The sequence below is a fragment of the Plectropomus leopardus genome, chromosome 11 (assembly GCF_008729295.1).
Source record: "Plectropomus leopardus isolate mb chromosome 11, YSFRI_Pleo_2.0, whole genome shotgun sequence".
NCBI lineage: Eukaryota > Metazoa > Chordata > Actinopteri > Perciformes > Serranidae > Plectropomus > Plectropomus leopardus.
Genome location: NC_056473.1, coordinates 28826193 through 28851057, shown reverse-complemented (window position 1 = coordinate 28851057; position 24865 = coordinate 28826193). Strand labels below are relative to the sequence as shown.

At 38.5% G+C, this 24865-nt stretch overlaps 1 protein-coding gene across 1 annotated transcript in view; it reads right to left on the bottom strand.

The window, feature by feature from the left end:
- The window catches only part of lrp5 (low density lipoprotein receptor-related protein 5), a 74642-nt gene extending 51759 nt beyond the window's left edge, over positions 1 to 22883 (bottom strand). Inside the window, exons 1-5 of the mRNA XM_042495472.1 lie at positions 22554 to 22883; positions 7193 to 7393; positions 6807 to 7023; positions 3856 to 3924; positions 3578 to 3706 (exon numbers count right to left, since the gene is read on the bottom strand). Of these exons, the coding sequence (XP_042351406.1) occupies positions 3578 to 3706; positions 3856 to 3924; positions 6807 to 7023; positions 7193 to 7393; positions 22554 to 22650 (713 nt within the window). The 5' untranslated portion in view covers positions 22651 to 22883. The remainder of the gene's footprint in view (positions 1 to 3577; positions 3707 to 3855; positions 3925 to 6806; positions 7024 to 7192; positions 7394 to 22553) is intronic.
- Positions 22884 to 24865: the final 1982 nt, after the last annotated feature.

Here is a 24865-nt window from a genome sequence, read left to right as displayed (position 1 = left end):
TCTTAACGCTACTTCAGTGTTTTCCTAATAGTCAATTTCCACCTTTTTTCCACCTGTTTACTGTCTCTTCAAAATAAAAGCACGTCCATGGTAACAGGATATATATACACAAAAGCAACATAAAAATAGTAAAAATGTTAATTTAAGAGTTAAACTGAACATTGAGGTCATTACAGGGTCATTTCTTCTTAAGTTGCTCATTGCCTTCTTCCCATGTTTTTGAAATAAGTAGGGAGTAAAACGTTTCACGCATGGTTTTGCTGAAATGCATGGGGGTCTTTCAGGGTTGGTGTTGTCGACAGCGTCCAACAAAAACTGCCCCAGCTGGAATTCATTGCACCAGAATGAGTCAGTTTGTGTTGGCATTGAAGAGCAATTTGAATACGAGCATCACCCGTCCGTGTTAGCTCTCGGCAGATCAGGTTCTGGAGGCTCCCCGCCGGCAAATTCTCTTGCACGGCAGCTGAAGCCTCCACTACAGCCTGAATAAATGCTGCTGAATATCCAAATTAACTGTGAAATACATCTTTGTCCATAAAATCCTCTGTGTTCATATGTTGTGATGTCATTTTCACTGCTGTAAATATAGCTAGTTTGCAAAACAAGCTTAGAGAACAACGAGACTGTTTTTGAGCTTCATCTAGAGCACACCCCTGGCTACCCTCGAGGCGAAATCATGGATGTAAAGTCTGGATACAGCAGTGGGGGCGGGGCCTCGTTCATTCCTATGAGAGCTGCTCAAATACCTCGATCTACTGACGCATAGAGCGCATGTAGTAGAGATTAATGGCGAGCGAGCGACTTCCAGATTAGCGCCACAGCTAGCTCGAATGGCGGTCTTATAAAAATTTAAACTAGAAGACGTTTCACAGGAGTTTTGATACTCACAAAAAATTATTTTAATTATTTACAGACATCTCTTTCCCAATGTTAGTCAATGTCGGGAAAATCTTTCTGGGCCAGTGTCATCATGTGACCGACTCAAACGGCGTAATTCCACTTTCGGCCACTATGTAAATTTTGCATCGACGCATGGCGCACTTCCTGGCGGCTTGATAAAATCCAGCCTGCAGCTCTTCCTGCATCCAATAACATGACTGTTACATCACTGGATGTACGAAGAACAACAGATTGTGCAGCTGCTGAGCTCAGCTTTCTAAATAAATATAGCACGCACTGAGGAATTTATGGCTTAATTGACTATATTCGTTAATCAACACTTACTCAACATCCACATAAAAGGTAGCAAATCCCTTTCAGACATGAGCCCTTCACATTAAACTGACAACAATTTAACATGTCTCAAACCTGGTCACTTTTAAAGTCACAACACAAGTCTCACCAGAACAGACCTAAGACCTTATTTAAGAAACAGAAAGAACGATAAGTTACGGAGAAAGAGGGCTGATAGATGGAGCACAGGACAGAAGGAAAGACTGAGCTGTGAGAGATGCACTGGGAGTGTGTGTGGTGCTGTGTGTGTTTTGACTGGGGCCTCCATACCACAGCTCTGTTTGTGTTGGACAACTCGCTCATACTCTCGTTCTCTCTCTCTATTTTTCTTTCATTCTGTCTGTGCAGCTATTTTTCTCTTCCCCTCCTCCCTTTCTCCATTGGAAAGAAGTTGAACGAGGTGAAACTCAAAGAATTTTCTGCTTATTGCTTAAGTTTCAATAAGGGATCCTGAAATAGTTTTGGGTACTTTAACATTTCTATGTGCTAGAATTTTACTAAGTGTACTTATTTCCATCGGTTTGTCCATAATAGCAGCTGATAATTGAGACGACCATATCAAGTACGCTACTGGTATTAACCCTTTTGTTCGGTGCCCACGCTGGACCTAGTGATAGAGAGCAGTGTGTGGCTATTTGGCTGGACCCAAAACAGGATGGCAAAGATAGAGAATGCAATGTAATGGACCAATGAAAGAATCACAGAAACAAATAATTCATAAATGTATGGGATATATAACCTAATTTGCAAATATGTTTTATAAAAAATTGCTGGGGGAATTCAAATTCAATATGTTAGGGGCAGGGTTACAGGATTAACAAGATGAAATATAATATCGTTTTAAATATATATTTAAAAAATTATAAGTACATTTTACTGGAGGCTTTAAGGTAAACTTGAGGACAAGTCTTTAAAAAAAGTAAATAAAACATTGCCATTTTTTTCTTTAAATTTTCTTTGGGGGGAAAACAAAACATGCCCTCCAGACCTTTTTCTTTAAAAATCACCTCAATATACACCATTTATCACAGCCAGAAACAGCAAAAACAGTAAATAATTAAATTTCCGATGGTCTTGAACACATCATGTGTTATTATCCAGGCATGCCAAACAAAATTCCATTTCCAAAACTTTCAGGGCATGTTTAGTTTTAAAAAACCTTTTCAGGCCTGGAAATGACTACTTGCAAATTCTATGACTTTTCCAGGTTTTTCATAACTGTATGAACTCTGGACACACTGATAGTGTGTTAGGGCTGATGTTTACCATGTGGCAGTCTGTGTAAGGTGCTGCTTCGTTGCTTCTGTAAATATATCTGCTTCCATCATTATCACTAAAACGTCCACCTGCACTCTGATTCCAGTCGTCTGGGGGAGAATATTTTCTATCATCACACCACTATCTCTGTCTGTTACTGGCTTCAGTGTGTGCTGCAGGGAGGGAGGAGGTCTGAGCCAAGACAGCAGAGATGGACTGTCCTGCCAGGCTGTATTCTCATGTCAATAAACTTTTGCATGTGTGTCGGCTGACAGAGCAGCATCTGCAATAATCTTCTTCACTCCCCAAATGTGATTTTTTTAAGAGATTACTTATGTAACTTCTTAAAATAATCTTACACTGTAAAATCCACTGAAAAGTTGGTTTTACTTTAAACAATCTAGGAAACCGATCGCCTTAAAATGTAAGTAAATATAACTATTAGTCTTAATTTACATTCACCTTGTATCTAATTATTAAGTTTACTTAAAATCTAGTTATATTTACTTAATTTTGTGAAGATTTTGCAACTTAAATATGACAAGTTTAATAAACCAATCTTTCCAAATTCTAGTTTATTGTAGTTTATTGTGCTATATATCTGTATTCTGTTGGTTGCAAACTATTCATATTTGTATATTCTTAGACACGTTAACAAAACAGAACTCACAGATCAAACTTAATTATTGGATGGTAAAATCCTCTTTGTCAACATCAACTTGATCTACAGAAGTTGCCAACACTTAGAAAGAACAAGGTCATTTCAATTGTTATTTTTAAGTCACTTTTTTAAGTAAAATCTTCACAAAGCTAAGTAAATATAGCCACATTTTAAGTTAAATTAAAATTAGACATAAAGTAAACATAAATGAAAATTAACCGTTTTATTTACTTTCCTTTTTCAAGGCAACCGGTTTCCAAGATTTTTTTAAAGTTCAACTTGTCAGATTTGACATTGTTGGAAGCATTTTGTTTATATGTTTTTAATTAATTAAATATTAGCACACTTGTGAAATTTCATACAAGATAGCATGAAGCTATATTCACTCACACACACACACACACACACACACACACAGGACCGTACCGTGCTGATCCGTCCAGGTTAGCTCTGTGAATGAAGCTGAGTTTGGCGTCTGCCCAGTATAACTTCTGTTCCACCAGGTCTATGGTCAGACCGTTGGGCCAGTATATGTCCACAACCACTATAACTTTCCTGTTAGAGACAGAGACGCACAAAATGATCCAGCAGCTGTTGCTTTTGTTATTTTCGTAGAACTGTTACTGCTTCTGTACGTCTGGCTGCACTGGGGACACTGTGCTATAAAATTTTGACAGTAAATAAAGACGTTTGGTTTGCTCTACCTGTTGCTGCCGTCCATACCAGCACGCTCTATCCTGGGCTCCTCTCCCCAGTCTGTCCAGTACATGTAGCTGGAGGGAAAAACAAAGGAGAAATCTGTCAATGAAACAAACACGGGGGCATCTGGCAGTTTTACGGCAGGTAAAAGCTGAGTTAACCGAATGAGGCTGTCGATCACTACTGATAAGTCAGTGAATAATTAGAGAACTCCTCACTCTTTTAGGAACAATTATATATCATCCCTCTGCTCTTCTCAACTATCCAAGGCCTTCCAAACCAGTGTTTCAGGTAACCTGTATAATGGTTTGGGCTGTATCGACTAAGAATTTTCCGAGTCGTATTAGTTTTGGCTGTTCAATACAAATATTCAGTGATTTGTTTTGTTTTTTTCTCCTGTATAAAGTGTTTGAAAAGGGCTCAAAGGGATGTTCAGTGTGACAGTGGCATTCACTTAATATAGTAAACACTGTATCGGCGCTAATGACGGGTCGTTTTTGCCCACACTAGACATCAAACAAAAAGCAGAGACTGTATCTTATTAAGCTGTTTTGTGTCGTAAATTCAAACGTCAGCTACCCAAAGATAAAAAGTACAAGTGCGTGATAAAAAAACAGTTTTACAACCCTGTGATTAAAACCTATCAGATGGCCTGAGGAGCCAGATCCAAAGTGTAAAGAAGGCGGACAGATTCAGGGTATCTGCTGTTACAACACTCAATAAAAGTCAAGAGCATTCACTCCGCAGCAAAATTTAGGGACAAAAACGTCCCCAGACGTACACTACACTGCACAGTGACTCTCAAAAAAACAAAAAAGGACTTCTCAACTTGAAACAATCAAGCCCTAATAATGGTTAACCTGTGTATTGTCCTTTTTACTGAGCGTTGTCTGCCCTTCACCCACCAACTCCAAACACAGACACACCCTGTGGTGATCGTAAACTACATAAATGTTAGAGCTGTACAATCTGACTGTTCCTGGAGCTGACACGCCACTCAGACCGTTTGAGACAGCTGTTTATAGTGTGACTGACCCATAACGGTTGAGCAATACAGGAAAAATGTGCTTAATTGCAATTAAAGGAAAGGCTTTGGGGCATTTAACCTGCATTAAGGAGGTCAGCAGACTCACTGAACCTCTGGTTTCAGCGCAGGGTCTTAATGCATGTTCTGCAGAGGTCATGGTTGAAGACTTCTGCTCCCCAAACATTTATGAAGACTGTTTAAACACAATCATAAATCATTCTGCTGCTACAATGTATTCTAACAGGACTGCATCAAGCCACAACACTAAATCCATCATCCGAGGAGCTCAGGATTTGCTGACCAAACAAGTTGTGTGTAAGAGAGAGGAGAGGTCAGTGTGAGGACGGAGCGCAGAGAAAGGAAACTGTACAGAACATGCCATTTATCAACCATCTTTTTAATTCATTCACTTATCGTACTGTCAGTGCACACCACACTATCGACTCAAGTATACTTGGCTACCAAGGGTATTTGGGTATTGTTTACAATGTATTAATATTATATTTTAAGACTTTTATTTAACGAGCTGGGTAAGCATGTTTCCTGTAAAGCTCTTAAAAACAAGCACTGTGGACACTGTAAAATCTGACAAGTTTACCTAAAATAATTTTTATTACCCTAAAAAGGAAAGTAAAAATAACATTTTCATTTTTTGGAATCAAGGTTGGAATCAAACCCACACCTCTGTGGAAAGTACATAGCTAGCTTCTGTACATGGGGCGCCCTCTCTACCAACTGAACTACTGGGCGCCCGGAAAAATAACTATCAATCTTATTTCATGATTCCTTCATGATTGCTCAAAATGTAGCTTTACTTAATTTTGTGAAGTTGTTGCAACTTAAAAATAACAATTATTTGTTTTTTGTTTTTTTACCTTGCTCTTTCAACTTCTGTAAATCAAGTTAGTCTGACTTAACTTGATCACTACAAAGAGGATTTGGCCAATGATGAAGTTGGGAGATCTGCAAAGTATGTTTTATTGACATGTTGAAAATACTTTACATTATGAAAATACAAATATGAGTAACAAGTTTGCAACCAGCAGAATACATATATTGCGCAGTAAACTTGGTTTACTGAAGTTGCTAAAACTTAGAATGTTTGCTTTAATTAAACTTGTCATTTTGAAATTGTAACAGCTTCCAAAAATTAAGTATATTTTAAGTAAATATAACTATATTGTGAGTACATTTAACAATTACATGTGAAGTAAACAGAAATTGAGACTAATAGTTATATTTACTTACAGTTTTCAAGGCACTTCCTTGATCTGTTTAAGTAAAATCAACTTGTCAGATTTTAAAATTAAAAGAAAGTGACTTGGGTCTGTCAAAGAAACATATTTTCTCACATGCCTCTTGTGGTTTCTAGTCATGCAGCTTTGGTTTTTACAGTATATACCAAGGTACTGTGGTCATTCATATCCTTCGAGAGGGTCAGTCTCAGTCTTAATTAATCTATGAAGCCTAGTACTACAGTCTACTTTAGACATGTCGACGAGAACACGGTAAACTTTCTGTAAGCCACTGTATTTCTCCCTCACCTTTGACCCCTAATATCAAATCAGTTCATCTCTTGAGTCCAAGTGAATATTTGTGCCAAGTATAAAGAAATTAACTCGAGGTGTTCATGCAATAACACATTTACAAGAATATGACAGATGCAAGATCACCACCAACATCTAACCACTTCATCCTTGAGTCCAAATGAACATTTGTGATAAATTTGAAGAAATTCTCTAAAGGTGTTCATAAGATATTGCATTCACAAGAATGAGACAGACGAGGTCACAGTGACCTTGACCTCTAACCTATGACCACCAAAATCTAATCACTTCATCCTTGAGTCAAAGTGGAAAGTTGTGCTAAATGTGAAGTAGGCATAAAAACATGTGTTTTAGTGTTAAAGTACTATGAATAGTGTCTTACCGTTGGGCGGGGTTTAGAGCGATAGCCCTGGGCTGGTCCAAGTCCATCCAAAACAGGACCTTCCTGGAGGTGCCGTCCAGGTTGGCCACTTCAATCCGATTGGTCTCTGAGTCTGTCCAGTAGAGCTTTCTACCCAACCAGTCACAGGCCAGCCCGTCAGGACTGTCCAGCCCTGATACTACCACTGTCTGACCAGTTCCCAGAGCCTCTTTAAGGGCTGCAACCAGAAAACATACAGTGTGAAATAATGACGACAACAGAAAGAAGGCATTCTTAATCCAAACACTTCACATAAGTAGCTTCTAAAGCTGCAGTTACTGTTGGTCTTTGTGAGGAAAGCTTCGTTAAGCAGGAGAATAAACACAGGAAACAGTGTGCAGTCTTACAGTTAGATGACTGATTCCAGTGCGTCTGTTTGATGGCCTCCTCGCTGACATCTGTCCAAAATATCAGGCCCTCAGAATACAGGAAGTCCACCGCTGCTGCATCCTCTAGGTCACTAACAACGATAGCCGACTCACCCCGCACGCCCTCTGCATCCACCAACCGTACGTCACGCCGGTTGGCAAACAGGAGGAGAGGTGAGCCTAAAAAAGGAGAGAATAAGAAACATTACTTCTTTTTTTTTGCTTTTTTTAAACCAGCAACAACTACAGTTTTTATCACAATGAGAATAGATGGCAACACATCAACAAAAATCCTGCTATTGTGTTTTGTAACTTAATAACATCACATATCACATATTTTCAATGTCGTTATTGGCTGTCAGTTAAATGTAGAAAGGTTAAACTCATCTATAGCTGACTTCTTATCCATCAATAAGACAGGCACAAGTGAAAGAATGACACTGATGCTCATACTGACTAAATTAAATCATTTATCTCATTCAAAGCAGACTGTCACAACCAAGAACATATCCTTAGAAACATCCCTATCCCTCCATACCTTCTTGCTTGGATCGTAATTGAACTTTGACTAGTTATTTATTTATTTATTTATACATACATGTTAGTCTGTTTTATTGTTTTACGACTGTAGATGGTATATTTTATTTTTATCTATTATTATTTCTGCTGCTATCCTTTCATTTACCTTTTATCAACTGTTTAGAATATTTTATGTATTTATTTACTTATTATTAAAATTATATTTATTTAATTTTATCCTTTTATCAATAGGTTTTATCCCGCCTCTGGTGTTTACTCACTTCCTGTAATGTTTCCACAGTTCCTGGTTTTAATGAGTACTCTTTAGGGGTTGACAGATATTGCATATATTAGTACTTAATGAGACTGATAACCAATATTGGGAACCGATATGAATGGAATATAACAAACTCCAACACAAAACTGTTTAAATCAAAAGTTTAATCAAAACTGAAACTTTCAACATCATATACAGCAAGTTCCCTACAACGTTTTTATAAGGTCAAGTGAAAATTTAAATAACGAATGAATACAAATAGCCCCCTGAGGTTTTGCAAAGTAAAAGTTCCTCTAATGCTGACACTTTCTTTGCATGTATTGTAGATTGCCTTCCCTGACGTTGTTTGAGTGTAATATGCACACTTTTTCATTAATTAATTTTATCGGCGATCATTAAAATAAAACGCAGATACAGATAATTGGCGAAATGCCAAATATCAGCCCTGATAATCGGCTAGGCCAATAATATGTCAATTCTGTGTACTCTTATATTAATTCTTTACTTAATTACAAATTATTATTTGCTATAAAAATTACAAAGTGTGTGTGTGTGACACAAAAGAATCAAACAATGACAATAACATTGATTCTTATACCCTATAACCAGCCACTGAACCGTAAATTAACTTTAATCAACTCCACAATCATAATTCGCTCTGAAGTCAGAATGAAATACACATTTGTTGACACGTCAAGCTGTTTTTAAGCTTCTGAGATGCCATCATTAAGTCTACAACACATCTAAGACCACTTTATGCTGAATGTTTACAGGCCCAGTGTATCCAGATTATTACTCCTACAACCCCCCATGAGCCACATGCCACAGTCAAGTTCACAACAACACACCGAAATACCAAACAAGCTTTGGCACCACGCAGGACCGCTACTCACTGGAACAAAACTCAAGCATACGTTGTCACAAACATAAAACCACCAACATTATTGTCATATGGCAACAATCTGCAGAGGCCACTGAAGAGAAAATAAGACAAGAACCAAGGCCAAAAAGATCTTTTGTGTATGCACAAACAAGTTTTATGTTAATATTTCTGTATTCCCATGGTTCATACACTATCAGATTAAAAAAATAAAAAATAAAAAAGCACAAGTTGGACAACATGTACGGAAGATGTTTACGTTTTGTGAACAATATGCCAGGAAAATAGAAGTTAAACTCTGACAGTCTGCCTGTAAAGTATGTAGATGTCAGGGTCAGATTCCATAACTCTGTGTGTGTGTGTGTGTGTGTGTGTGTGTGTGTGTGTGTGTGTGTGTGCGTAGCTCAGTGACTCAGGGATGTTGACCTCCCACTGTTGGAGGCGGTAGCTGTCACAGCAGCTGCCACAGTGCCTCTGGGGAAGCTTGTGGTTTTGGCCTGGCAGGGTGGCAGGGCTGCTACGCTGTGGTTTGGCACAACGCGCTCACTGTAATCCCACAGCATGAAGACACACTGCCTCCGTCAGTGTGGACAGTGTCCCAAAACAGCACCCAGTCCTTAAATCAGACACACTTTCTAATGAATTTAATGAGTTCATTATTAATTGAATAATAAAATGGAGTTTGCGACTGGCATCAATGTGGATTTGAACTTTGAACTTGCATGTTTACATGACCACAACTTCTCTTTACGCAAACCCATTCTGACATGTGTATTCATTTGTTGTATCATTACTTTCTTTAGCATTTTGGTGGCTTCACGTGCAATTACCTGGGCTGGTATTTGCTTCAGTCAGAGAAAGAGTGTGTGTGTGTTACGACACCTAATTTTACAGCAGCCAACACCTCTCTTTATCCTCTTAAAACAACCCAGCTCGCCACCAACATTAAACACTGATATTTCATTGAATTTTGGCTCTGACAACCAAAGAAATTGAAGCTGCTGCTGCTGAGTGTGAGCTTCACACCAGAGAAAGTTCTGAGAGCCTGTCCAGCCTGTTTAAAGGCATGGTGTTAGATGTTAGCTGCTGATGCAGCTGTGTAGCTCGGGCTTACATTTTGCTTCAGCAGACGTTGAACTGACCATTCACTGGAGGACAGTGGCTCTTTAGATGACTGACACAAAAAGTGTGCTGATCAGGCAGGGAGACAGGATGGTCTGGGATTGGACCCCGGAGTACTGTACACTAGTTTCAAATCTGGCAAAGGGACTTGTAACTTGCTGCTTACTCCAGAGGTCTCTGTGTCTCTCTCTGTGTCGGAGGCTTCCAGGTAGCATGTAAAGAGTGCCGTGCAGATACCGCAAGCTCTCGAGCGTGCATATGTGAACGTGGATTCCACACAAGGAGCTACAGGCTACAACAAGGCTAAAAACATGATGCCAGTGACCTTTTTTCAAAACAACTTGACACGCCGGGGCTTCAGGACACTTGGATTACTTGGGATGATCAGTATGGAGACATTCTGGTGTTTTATTATGTATTTTTTTAACATTTAAATCCTGGTCACTATTTGCTTCAATTGTTGAAAAATTGGGAGATCAGTGCAACGCCTTTTTCCCTGTGAAACTGCAGTGTTTTGTGGACTATAAAACTTCATCCGACTTACCATCAGCATGAGGGTGCGTACATAATAAAGGAATTTTCATTTTGGAGGAAACTATCCCTTTAATCCGGCTGAACACCTCTGTTAGACCTTGGAGCAATGTGTTAAACAGCGCTTTCCACCGCCATCATCTAAACACCAAATAAGGTAATATATTCTGGAGTTCCTCATACTTGGAGGATCTATGACTATAAGCACTGAAGCCAACTGAAAGAAGGTCAATTTGTCAGTGAATTGATTAGTCAATAAATTGTCTTGCATGTAATTTTTCTAAACAAAAATATAAGAAATGTGATGGTTTCGGGCACTCAAATGTGATGTTTTTCTTGGTCTTAGAGCACTGTCATTTTTCTTTTTTTGATGTTTTATAAACTACACAGTTACTTGAAATAACCACCAGGTTAATTAGATAAACTGCTGTTAAATATGTTCCCATCACACGGGAAACATACTTATTTTACTTACATAGGAACCACAGAGGTATACCTCAGTCTACTACACTAACACAATAGCAGCAATATGACTGCACAAGCCAGAAGCTATAAAAACTAATTGAGAGAAAATGAGAGAGAAGGGCAGACCACACACTGAGGGCCTAACAGAGACGCTCCAATGAGGATTAGAGCTGGCTAACCTCCTTGGGCCAGCTGAGTGGACAAGCCCAGACTGCTGTATCCAAACATCACACTCACACATGGAATACATGTAAAGGCTCTGGCGTGTTAACACAAACAGAGAAGGACATATCTTACACCCTTAAAGACATGAACCTCGAACCATAAATGGGCAGGCAAATTTACATGATTAACCAGCATTTTTGTGCAAAAGTCACGACAAAAACATTTCCATAACAGCACAGCTCTGGTCCGAATTCTGTGACAATAACATCAAGATGGCAGAAAAAATATTAAAAAATTAATACCTGAATACCTCATTAAAACCTGAGCAAAAAGGGTTGATTTCTTTTAAAAACACTGGAGGAAGTTACAAGTTAAGAGTTACAATTAAATTATCTGAAATTTGTAAAAGATGGAAAGAAAAAATGATTAAAAATAGTTCAAAACAAACTAGACAAACAGATATACAGATATACAGATAGATAGATAGATAATAATAATAACAAGAACAATATTATTACTATAGTTTTCTGGGGACATTTCTAGGACTTAAGGATGATTCTTGGATTTAAGGACGTTTCTCTGATTCTAGGAGATTTCTGGATTTGGGGACATTTAAAAGACTTAGACGTTTCTAGGATTTTAAGATGTTTCTAGAATTTCAAGACATTTCTAAGATTTAGGACATTAAGGGCAAACAATAAACAAGCTCTCTTTTGATTCTGTTGAATGCAATCTGGCACGTTATGTACACTAAAAGCACAAAAACAATTGCCATTGTGAATCAATTTGTTTTTCTTCTGAATTTATGTTAACCTTTATTGTTATAATCATTATTAACTCCAAATAATTTCTCTCGCAAAAACTTTTGGTAAGGACGCCATAGCTGACATACTGTATCGAAATGAAGCCCATTAATTTTTATTTTCAACGAAAATCAATAAAAATTAGTAACACATGCCTACAGTTTGTCTAAATGATAAAAGGGTATTACCTTACCAGAGAGATAAAGCCTACCATAGTATTGTTTTAAAAAAAGCTTTTTAGTTAAACAATTGGCTTACACTCTCCTCCAGTCATGCTCAATACTAATGAGGACAGCAAAAAATACTAGAACTCATTATTCTATCCAAAACTGAAACACAGATGCCACTTAATTCTACATATTGTTTTTTTTCCACAGTTCATACTGTGAAATGCCACAAATCTTGTTAAATTTCAGACAAAATTCAAATGTTTGTGAAGGCAAATGACATCACTGCACCTGGCATTTTATGGATGGATAGATGTGTGTGAGAGTGTGTGTGTGTGTGTGTGTGTGTGTGTGTGTGTGTGTGTGTGTGTGTGCGCGTGCCCATGGGCACAACACAAAAGAACAGACCAAAAAACTACAATTTAGTTTGTCAATGGGATTAACAATCAAAGTACGAGGGGGGAGACGCGCCTTTAGTGTGTGTGTGTGTGTGTGTGTGTGTGTGTGTGTGTGTGTGTGTGTGCGCCTGTGTGTGTATACGTGTGTGAGTGTGCATGCATGTTTTGGGGGAAGGAGGTCGTACTGAGGTGGCAGCTTGAAAGGAAAGAGGGTTCCCAAATTTCTAAAGCACAAGCAATGCACTGCTGCCCCCCTTTTTGTGTGCACGCATGCACGCACGCGCTGACATGCACACACACACACACACTTCTCAGTTCTGCTTTCCTCTGCTTCGAGAAGGCTAACAGGCTCTCTCGCTTTACATCTTATCAGAGCCCATCTTAACAGAACCCTCTTTATGTGTGTGTGTGTGTGTGTGTGTGTGTGTGTGTGTGTGTGTGAAGGGTTGCACGGAAGGAAGAGATTTTCTTCACACCTCCCCAGTTGGGACAAGAAATATGTGTGTGACGAGCGCAGGGAGCATATTTATGCAGCCTGTGTGTGCATGTGCGTGTACGTGTACGTGTGTGTGTGTGTGTGTGTGTGTGTGTGTGTGTGAGGGGACCCTAGAGAAATCAAGGTAGACTGCCACAGACTTCCTCTCTCTCCACCTCTGTTCCCTCTGTCCATTTTCTCCCTCTCTCCTCTTTCCCTCCTCCCTTTGTCCTGCATGTCTCCTCCCCCCTTCTCTTTTCTGCTTTTCTACTCCCCACTTCTCCTCTTTTCTCCTCACTTCAATTTTTCTCTCATTCCCCTCTTTTTCTTCCATCTGTCCAGGTTTGCATGAAATCCTAACAGCAAAGACCGTCCTCAAGTTGCACACCATAGCAACGCAAACAGGAAAAGATATCAATCTCTTCCTTACATTTCTCCTCAGAACGTTCCCCAAATCTCTTCTCCTGACCTTCAGCCCCTCAAATTTCCCTCCTGTAGCCCCTAATTCTTTTCCTTTCCCTGCTGCCAGAAGCTTACCAACAAATACTCTTGTGCATCTCATTCACTGGCTATCTGCAGCGAGGGCTGGGAATCAAACCACAATACTTCTGGGTATCTCTGACTGAACAGAAATTTCCTCACTCAATCACAAATGTGCCAATTATAGACTGTATTTTATTAAGACAACGTTCTATTAGTGGTTGAACACTAACAACAGTTACAGTCTGCTGTGCAAAAAAATAAAAATTAAAATAATAACTTTTTAAAGATTAAGTTATTCAGGTTGTTTGTCCCATTTCAGAAATAAATATTACATTTACTAATGGATCAAAAAAATTCTAAAAAGTGGTGGGGTGACAAGTACTGGGAGCTGCTCTGTTCTCAGTCGCCCTCCGTCAGGTCTTGCCCTGTTTTGTTGAGTGTCGAGTGTGCCTCCGTCCAAACAAAAGAACAGACTCAGTGTATGAGGCCTGAATGCAGTGAATGCAGTGGCCCATATAGTGCAGGCTAATGGAGAGCAGTGTGGAAATCACCTATTGGCTGGTCTCAGCAGCAAAAAGAGAAAATACTCAGGTTCTCTGGGGCAAAGACTTTTTTTTTGGGTGGCCCACCCAAATAGACTAGCTCCAACCAAAAGGATTAATTTTCCTATTCCCAAGTCAGTAGAGCTGGCATTCAAACCTCAATACCTTTTTTTAGTACTGACCAAAACAGGTCTGTATGGCTGCTTGTGTTTAGACATTTAATGTGGAATCTTACAAAAGAATTTCTCCAAAAAAGGTAGAAAAAGAAGTATTGTTACAGTGTTGATATCGATACTCTGGTATTTGTACCAGCAGGGGTCGGCAACCTTTACTAGCAAATGGCCATTTTTGACCAAAAAAATCTGTCTGGAGCCACAAAACATATTTGAGCATTATAATGAATGTAACAAAGTCAATCAAATCTAAATTTGCCTATCAACATTACTGGTAGGTCTAAATGAGTATTTATCAATGTTTTACTACAAGGTGGCTCCTCTGCAGAGGGGTATTTATTATTATTTACTACATTAACTTTGCAGCGTCAGAAGTAGTGCTGTGCAATATGACGAAATATATCATGTGACAATTAAAAAACGTCTCATTTCATTTTATACTATATAGTTTATTTTGTTTACATCATCTGATATTGCTTTGCGTCCATCTGTGAGACTAAGGAGGCATCTACACAATGCGAGGCATCAAAACAAACCAACATGAAGTAGCTGGAACACGATACTGAATGTGGAGATTGAGCACGACACTGATGCCGACATTTCATTTTATTATCTCTCCAACGGCTCCCTGCTTCTCACAGACACACACACACACACACACACAAAGCAGAGCTTTTGCAGAGCTCCAGACCTTGACTATTTAGCCACATTTTGCGATCATGGAGCCTCACTATGACTTGCAAATACAAGGAAGAACAGTGGCCGTAAATGTTCACAAATTTAGGAAAACAGTGAGAGGACAAGATCAGCCTCCAAATAACAGAGAAGGTAAATGATTAAAATGGGCATATTACGCCTTTGTTGTTGTTTAGAGAGCACTGCTGACGCTTATGTTATATGTCCCACTAGCAGCTGACACTATTGTGTTCAATGTCACGCCTCTTTAGGTACATTTGGTTCTGTTTAAACATGCAGAGGAGGAATAAAGAAGGGACTTAGTATGGACCCACAGCACAATATATGTAAAAAAGGGCTACTCTCTCTTTAAAAATCAATCCAGTGTTGAAAACTTCACTCCATTAACTCATTCATCTTATCACCATAGATTATCATTAAACAATGCATTTATTGTGTTCAGTAGTTAATGCTTTAAATAGTAAATGAACCTGCATTTTTATAGTTCTTTCATAGTATGAATCACATTCACACACTGGTGAGCAAGGCTAATGTACAAGGTGCTACCTGCTATGCAGTTTCAAACCATTCATACACATTCACACACCGACAGATTAGCCATTTGAAGCAACTTGGGGGGACATACTTGTTGACTTGTACATGTTGACTGGAAGAGCTGGGGATTGAATCAATGATCCGCTGTATCCCTGAGCCACAGCTGCCCCTTTAGTAACCAGCTGATTTTAGACTGCATAATCATTATTCTTATTCTGTTTTACTCTGCTGGTTATTTTCTTGAGTAATTGTTTGTAAAATACCAATTGATCACACCTCCCAACAGTCCTAAAAGATAAACATGGATTAATCAATTCAACGGATTTTATATGAAAAACAAAACAAAATTAAAATCATTATGTGTCTCCAAGCCTGAGAACTTGTTTGGCTACTTAACTCAGCCGAGTTCAAACATCTCATTGACCCTGTCTTACTTACTCACTGCTTCATGTACGGTATCTCCTTTGACCAACATCCTGAACATGACATCACCTGATAAGGTGGCTGACTGTACCTCTTTCTGGGCCTGCTCGGACAAAGAAAAGTCACCTGAATGCTTCTGACTCTAAGGGCTGAATATAATTTTAAAGTTATCAATACTAGTACCAGGGGCTAGGCAACCTACAGCTCCGGAGCCACATGTGGCCCTTTGGCCTCTCTCCAGTGGCTCCCTGTGGCATCTAGGGCTGCCCCTTGAAAGACGGAGATTTGAATCATCATTCGGAGACCCCTAAATTGAGATTGAGCAGTTGTTTATTTTTTATTTTGCTAGTAACTGTGCTGTGCAGTGAACTTCTGGGGACCTGCTGAAGCAGAACGGAGGGAAAAAGAGACCATACTGTAAGGTGAACAAATGGTGAATTTACAGCTCAAAGGAGGATAATACGATGCAGTCTTGGGCTTTTGTTGTTTGTTTGTTGATATTTAATATCAGCAAAAATGGTGTTGCACATTTAAGATCCATCGTTAGCAGCGTTAGCTTGTTTACTGTATTACACGAATGCCGCTGTCATGCACAACATCCCGACAAGCCCCGTTCGAACTTTGAAACTTTGCATGGAAAATGAACTGCAAAATCTGATTCGACTGGCATAATTCTGAGTCGGGTACAGCCATACACACAACACGTCATCATCAGCATAACAGCATGATATTCCCGCCTTGAACTGTTAGCTAGTAATGCATTACCAAATAAGCCATTCAAAATAATTGAACAAATTTGTAAAAGCAGACCTGCAGTCATAGTTGGACCCATGAGGTCTACCTTAAACACACTAACTGTCTCTTGTCCATTTCAAGTCAAGTCAAATTTATTTATAAAGCCCATTATCGCAAAATGCCTCAGAGGGCTTTACAGCAACTTTCTCAGCTTGCAAAACTAGCAAGTTGTACATGAAACAACATCACTGAGCATATGCAGTGAAGTCTGCCTGATACTGAGTTGCTCTCCACAGACTGGCTGGTTTTGGTCTTTTCGGGGGATTTGTGACAGAAATAACAAAGATAAACAAACACCAGTTTTATCCTTTAATAATCTCACCAAACACACTCTGCTAAGTGAGTTCTTTGTCTGTCATCTCACTGAATCACACAGCAACAGTGTCAAATACTGTCTTGCCTTGGATCCCTGTCCACAATCATGACAGGAGTCAGTTATGGATGAAGACATCCTGGTTTTAAATGATGGTAGTAAAAGGTAAACATTTATTCTTGATTATGGATATAGTACTTTGACTGAGCCACCTTCATGGCAATTAACCATCTAATGTGGTTGAGAGCTCCAGAAAAAGCTATTAAGTGGATCTTCTATTAATCTGTAAATCATATTTGGTAGCACATAGCTTAAGGGGTTTGCTGCTGACTTTTGATTTTTTTTGTTGGAGTCAAATGAGAAGAATTTTAAGATTTACATTTTTTCCATCATTATATGAGCAGAGCTTTCAATGAGCGCCAGCTGTCGACCATATTGACGACTGATCATTGAAGCCCAGCCGGCTGCTTAATTATATGATTTTTGATTCTATAAAAGAGTTTTGAATAACAAATTGCAATTCACTATGCATGTGCATTTTAAAATCACAACCTTCTGCCCTCCAGTTCAAAACAACGTCTGTCTGTCTTTATTAGTCCCACCCCCACATGCTCAATATGAATGGGATGTCTTGTCATCTCCAGTTTGAAGAAATATTAACCAAACAACTGAAGACAAAACACATTATGAATTGCATTGATTACACAAACAGGGGGACCTGAAAGCACCGCTGGCAGCAACTTGAAGACTGAACAGAACATACAAGTCCACTCAAAGTGCTGCAATGTCCATATACACCACACAAACATCCCTGGACTTAATAAATGAACAAATGAATGAATTTACACTACACTTTTTACAGCAGCGCCATCTCTAACACACATTGCTAACACGCTAAAACAGGCTATTATGTCAAAGTGACAGGCCTTTGTCGTATGAGGAAAATGTATACGCTATGCCTTACACTGCAATTTGACAGTTGAAAAAGTTATACAACTCTTGTGTGTCTTACCATTGACCAATCATGCAAACTAATGTCAGATACGCCACATCATGTTTTAATAATTAAATATGACGTAATAGAACCTCCTGCAATAATACACTTGATCGAGTTCAATATATGTTTTACACAATAATATATTGTCCATGGTACACATTTTTTGTAATCCTATTATTGAATTATTTTCTCCTGCTTCGTGTGTAACAAAGTGAATGTTCATTCTTGAATCAGAACTGTCAATACGCGTGCAGTACATCAACAGAGCAGAAAAGGGACAGGAAAGATGCCACCCAAAACAAAGCTATAGTGTGTAGTCCAGAGGTGTCCAAGCCTTTAGAATAGGGGCCAGATTAGATCATGTGAATAAACTCCGGGGTCAGTTGCTTCTGGCATTTATAGGTTAGTAAAAGAAAAAAAAACACATACACATTACAGAAATACAACAGTTTCATATTCAATGGAAAAAGATTTCAACTGAAAGTGGTGGCCCTCGCTGTCAACTCTGCAAACGTTCTTTGTTTGTTTGCTTGTTGCTTTGTTTGCAAGTTTAGATGAGAATGGCTCTACTAAAATGTCTTTCTTTTGCATTTTTAAATAAATTCATGTTCATACGATAAAATTTTGAAAACGATCATTGTGTACACGGATCTGCAACAACAACCGGAAACACATGAGTTTTTAACAAAAAAGAAGACGATCACTAGAGCGCATACAAGCACAAAAGCGCCAGGATCCACGCATTGCCAGTTTACACGGCAACAGAAGGAGTGGCGTTTTCAAAATGATAACACTCTGGAACCCTGTTTCAAAAGTTTTCGGTTTTAGGGTCCCAAAACGCTGTTGTCCTGTGAACAAAAGGCCAAGCTGCAACAAAAGTTTAACGTTTCCTGCAAGAAGTGTTTGCAATATTTGTATGTAGTGCACCTTGCATTAATTAGGTTTTTAATTTAGTTCTTTGTTTCAGCCTATTTTATTTCTTTAATCTAAGTTTTATTCTAATTTTATCATTGTTTTGTGTCATGGGAGACTGACAAGTATGAGTTTTGCTGTATGGCGTAAACTGCTGTATTTTCACTCAGCATATGACAATAAAATCTTAAAACACAGCGTAGAAAAAGAGAGTCTGCTGTCTTCACGCAAATATAGCGTTTTCAAGGATTAGACGCCGTTGTGTAAACATAGTCTAGTATAATTTAGAAATAAACACTCACACTATCTACTGAGTGATCTGGCAGTCTCACATATAGTATACACACACACATAGCTGTAATGTTTACCTTGCAGTGTACTGAAACTACTTTGGTGTTTTTGGCCAGTGGGTGTGAAGTGTGCATACACATGGTCACCTTGGTGTTAAACATGGTTCTCCTCACGGAAACAAAAACAGCCAATCACATCGACTGATTCAGTATTGAACCTTTTTGCTCCCAGCGGACGGCCAATTTTACACACGGTTTACATCATTGACCCTTTAAAATCTGAATTGACATCAGTTTTCTTGCACAGCGTTCAGATTTAAATCTTTGTAAGCTGAGCAGATTGGTTTGATTTCTTTCAAAAACATGGGAAAAGCACAATGGGAAACTTGACAAGAAATTTCATGCAAATTGCAAAAAATTGGTAAAAGGTGACAAGAAATATGACGTGAGGGAAAAAAGGAGAAAATTATTAGAAAATTGTCAAATACATAATAATATTTTTTTAGCGGTAATTTTTGATAAAAGTAAAATGTTTCACAACATGCCATTATAAATGACGCATTGCAGTGCTACATAGATGACTCCGCCTACAAATCATATACCAGACATAAGGGAAGGTGCTTGTTTGGTATCAAAATTGGCAGCAAAAAAATCACATTATGTTTTTTCCCCAGTAAAAACAAGAGGCAAAAAATACCACTCCCACTATATAATCTTGACTCATATCACTCTGTGTATCTGTCAAATTTATGGCAATTGGGGTTTTTTGAATAACATGCAGCCCCTGCTGAAAGCCTGCTGGAAATTTTATATTATACCATTTTTCAGTTTAATCATTCTTTCCTAAAACTGTTTTATCTCTTCAGAATTTAACCTGTATACAGTGAAACTACGAGACCTTTGGGACTCGTAGAAGTCATGTTTGCCTGGTTTAGCGAAACATCATCAGGAAGCAGACTCAGAAAAATCTTTCACATAAAAATATGAGCGGACAGTGAAGGTCACACTGCTCTAACTGGCATATCAAGCAAGAGTCAAAAGTTTGAGTATAACCTTCAGTCAGGTAAACTCTCTGTGACCCATCCTGTCCTGTCAAACTAGTGGTGTGCACCGTTATAGTTTCAGATAGATGCTGACAGTTACACGATAGCAAGGATTTCCCCATCCGATCTGTAGTGGGCGTGATCAATGCATTTTCTGACCAATCGGGATTATTTTGAGCACATGCCCCGCCCAATCCTTTGTTTACATCCGCCATCACACAGGTGTCGTCAACAAAGAGCACAATTTGCAACAAGTTTTATTGTAATGCTGCTAATCAGTAGAAACCGATTTTTTTCATGATCAGCAAAGTGGAATTAAATTCTTTGTTGTTCATTTTTAGTGAATTCGTTTTACTATAAAGTTACAATAAGCAAAACTTTCATTGTTGTGACTGGTATTGTTATAGTCCAGCTATAACACTGCTTTGAAGTGGCATTGTGATTATATTTATAGCATTATGTACTTTTCTTAAAATGCTGCACTAAGTGGATTTTAAATACATTTCTGAAGACACATTTTAATTTGTTTATTCTTATATTTTGTAGAAAAACGAATGCTACACTAAGTGGAACTGTGATGAGAGCCGTATGAAAATATGTTTACTTTTTTACTTTATTTTGTAAAAAAAAAAAAAAAAAAACCCTTACAAACTGCATGCAGACTTTTTTTCTTGTATTGCATTTCAAAACTATTAACCTGTCGAGCATTTATTCTGGAGTTATTTTTTTTAACTTTGAAGAACTTGAAGAGTGAATTGTGCAGTTGTATTATCCGGGTAACTACGAGTATTGGACTTGGTATCAGCAGATACTCAATATCAAATGACTTGGATCGGAGTGGGGAAAAAAAACTTTATCGATACCCAGCGTTGGGTACTGAAATACTGCACGAGTTCCTATGCAACCGCCTGTGACGGTGACAGTGAGGCTGCAGCGATTGCAGAAGTTAGCAAACTCACTTGAGCTGGACTGTTAAAGTGGACCAGCTTTTCTCATAACAGTTATCACAATTGACAATCTCAGTCGTTATAATAATATCAATAGATGAATGGAGAAATTTGTGGCTGCTGAGTTAGTGAGACAATTATTGATCCCAACTCAGATTTACTGTGCTGTTATTAATTACTGTTATCTAGTTTTAATTATTGTTGCTGGGTGAGGTTGATTTATTCTGTGATTGTGTTATGTGAATTTGTTAACATTGTTTTGTATTTTTACATGTTTAGATATTTAAGTACACTTGAAACTGTTGGGAGTTAATATATAGTTTAATTTCAAGTTTAAATAAATTTGCCTTTGCAATGACAAAAAAGTCTTTTAACATCATTGACTGTCTTTTTATGCTTTCTTTTTAAATAAGTATCACTTTAGGCATGGTACTATTCTGAAAGTGTTGTTGTTGCACTGGTATCTGGAGAAAAAATACAATTGATACCCAACCCTAATCAATCCATCCCTACATGACAGGGTAGCTTTTAAAATGCAAAGCAAAGACTAAGTCTTTCCTGAAAAACGACTCTTGTCGCCAGATCTGGATTTAAAGTTAACACCTGCATCTTTTTCTGGACCACTGAGTGAGCATACAGGGAGTTATAGAGGTATTGTGTCTGGGTTATACACGAGCTATTAAAGTGTGTAAAATATGAAAGTTTTAAGATGCGAGCAGACACATAAGAGCTTTAAGACCTGATGTAATGCTTTGCATCCATATGAGAGAAAGCTAAGCTCCGCCTCTGACTGTCCACTTTAACATTAAATAGTAAGACCGCAAATCAGTCAGTGGACAAAGTAAGGCTTATAAAGACAACGAAACAGAGGGAGAAAATCTGTTTGTTATCCAGCAGTGTTTTCTCTCTCTCTAAAAGACATTCCGGCTTCTTTTTCACTATCAAAGCAGAAAGTGTGCGTGACACCCGACACCGAGCAGGAATGGCTGGAGCTGCCGAGGCCGAGAAAATAGCCCAGCAAGGCTTCAAACTTCATTTCTGCTCCGACACACAAACTCATCCACTCCACCGGCTGCACAAAGCGTGAGGGACACTTTAGTTACACCGAGTTTATCCTTCAGAGTGTCTCACGGGCAGAGTTTCCAGAGTTTCATAGCAACTACTGTGTTGTTGTCTGCTACCCTAGGGACATAAAAACCTCAACTTTGAGACAAGGAATCACAGCTAGCGGTTTGGTTCGTCTCACCGCGGGGACACAAGAGGGGACTGAAGCGCACAGACACAACAGGGACTCAGCATGTTAACTGCTGTGTTTTCTATCATTTCTCGCCCCGGTGGCTCCCGTCCTTGGTCCCTAAGGATCCATGTTGTGAACAAAAAGTCAACGTACCGTCAACCGCCGACAGCAGGCAACTCCACAGCAGCAGCAGCAGCAGCAGCGGCAGAGGCAGACCGCCCATTTCAAGTCCTCTACGCGTTAAATCCATAACTCCCGCTCCATTTTCGGCTATCTACTCCTGGTTAACTTGTAAAGATGTCCACTCTTCTGTGTGTACATGTACACACATGAGCCAGTTTTCCGTTGGACACTGAAATATGTCTCTGCATGCGTGTGTGTGTGTGTGTGTGTGTATGTGTGCGCTTCTCTATGCGTCCCTCTCTATCGACTATACTTTTTTCCCCCCCTGTTAAGGCGCTCGCGCTACTTTATACTTTGGACTCTCGAGCTCGCGCACGGATAGAAAGGGCAGGCGGACGTGGTGTGACGTCATCCGACACGAGGCAGCCTTTTTTTTTTCTTCACTAATTTGACTTTTGTGTAAATGTTAATCAGTGTACTTGATGTGCACTAATTTATTTTATTTCCTTTTATTTGAGCATTTATTGCTTTTGGTCTATTTGTTTGTTTTATTTTATATTCACATTTTGCGTCCTGCATCTTGCATTATCTGCCCTGTTGTTTTAATTTCATCCTAACTCTACCCTGATTTTGTCTTGCTTGTGTTTAGTAAGACTGTTTGTCCTTCTGTTTTGTCTCCAAAGTATCCAATCTCTGCTTTTGCTTTGTATGCCAAAGGTGCTTTATATATAAATTTATTATTATTACTACTATTACCAATAATACTAATGTAGTAAATGTTGCAGAGTTGTTTTAAAAAGATTTTTGTCAATGCCCATGTCATTCTAAAAATATTTCAAGAATTATCCCCTGGAAAAATGTACATTTACACAATTAATAATAATAATCATCATCATCAATCATCATCATTATTATTATTATTATGTTATTATTAATATTATTGTTATTATTGTTACTGCTACAATTGTTATTACTATTATTATGCTTCTTGTAATGTTATAGCGAGAGAAGACGCATAACATCACTCAATAGAAACGCAGTCCTCTCACAAGTGTGTTTTATCGACATTTCCAAAATATCACTTGAGTATTGTGCAAATCTGTAATGGAAACCCATCTAATGTCGCTTACCTTTCCCTCTACAGAACAACAGCAAAAGGGCAGAGGTAAAAGCCTCCCAGTGTCTAGCCTCCCCTTCATACGCTAATAAACTGACCATTTCACCTTACTTTTTTTGTAGTGTCTGGGATTAACAAAACTACAATAGCACACTTTGTCATTGCTATAGCCTTAACAGCGGTGGGGATGACATTGTTAATCTTGAACAAAGGTTCAGTCGGGGATAGACACAGATCTGACGTTCCTATAGCGTACCATCATGTTGCAGCTTCAGCTGACTGAGCTGCTGCCAGAACAATTGTTGCAAATGGAAAAAGCGGCCCTCCCTACTCGTGCGTGGCATTTCACTTTTTTGGACATATTAATTCCAGTAAATTCAGATGTTAGAAGACACACTGCCAAACAGTGTAATATCAATCTGTTAGATAATGCCAGGGAACAGATCAAGGCTTTGATTACCCAGCTTGTGTTTATTTGAACCACCTGTCAGTTTTGGAAGGTCGTTTTGTTTTGTATGTGTTGAGTATAAACTGGCATCACACAGCAACCAGCTCAAAATGTGTTTGTGTAAGGCTGCTGAAAATACTAATTCAATTTAGTTTCCTTTCATATGAAAAGATAAAAACTACCACAACAGGCTATGTGGTGTGCCTAGCAAATCTGTAGCCTTGTTGTTACGTGGCAACCCCGACTTCTGGAAATGATTTTATGGAAAGATTGGGATTTTAGTTATTACTAATGACAAAATACAAAAACAAATATTGAATGAAAAACGAGTGAAAACATGATTAACCATGATCATAACACCATGGTCATTTCAAAATCTTAACCAAGTGCTGTTAGAGCCTAAACAGAACCATAAAAAAAAAACATATCATGCTTTAGTTGCTATAAGGGGATCGTAAGTCGTTTGTCAGAACTAATGAAATACATTATCTGTGAAAATACATACACTTTTTGAAACTTGGCACATAAATATGTTAATGAAATAAACTTTAGGAAAGAGATAAATTGTGTTTTGCTTTTGCAAATTAGTAGTACAAAAATGTCATTTCTTGAAACAGTGTTGTCTGGGGCTGTTCTGTCTTAGCCCCTAAGTTACAATTAACCCCTTGAAACCTGAACATATTGGCTTGATTTTTTTCAAAAAAATGGGAAGAAGGCAATGAATGGCTGGAAAATTTGCAAGAAAATAGTAAAAACTTACAAGAAAATTACCTGAAA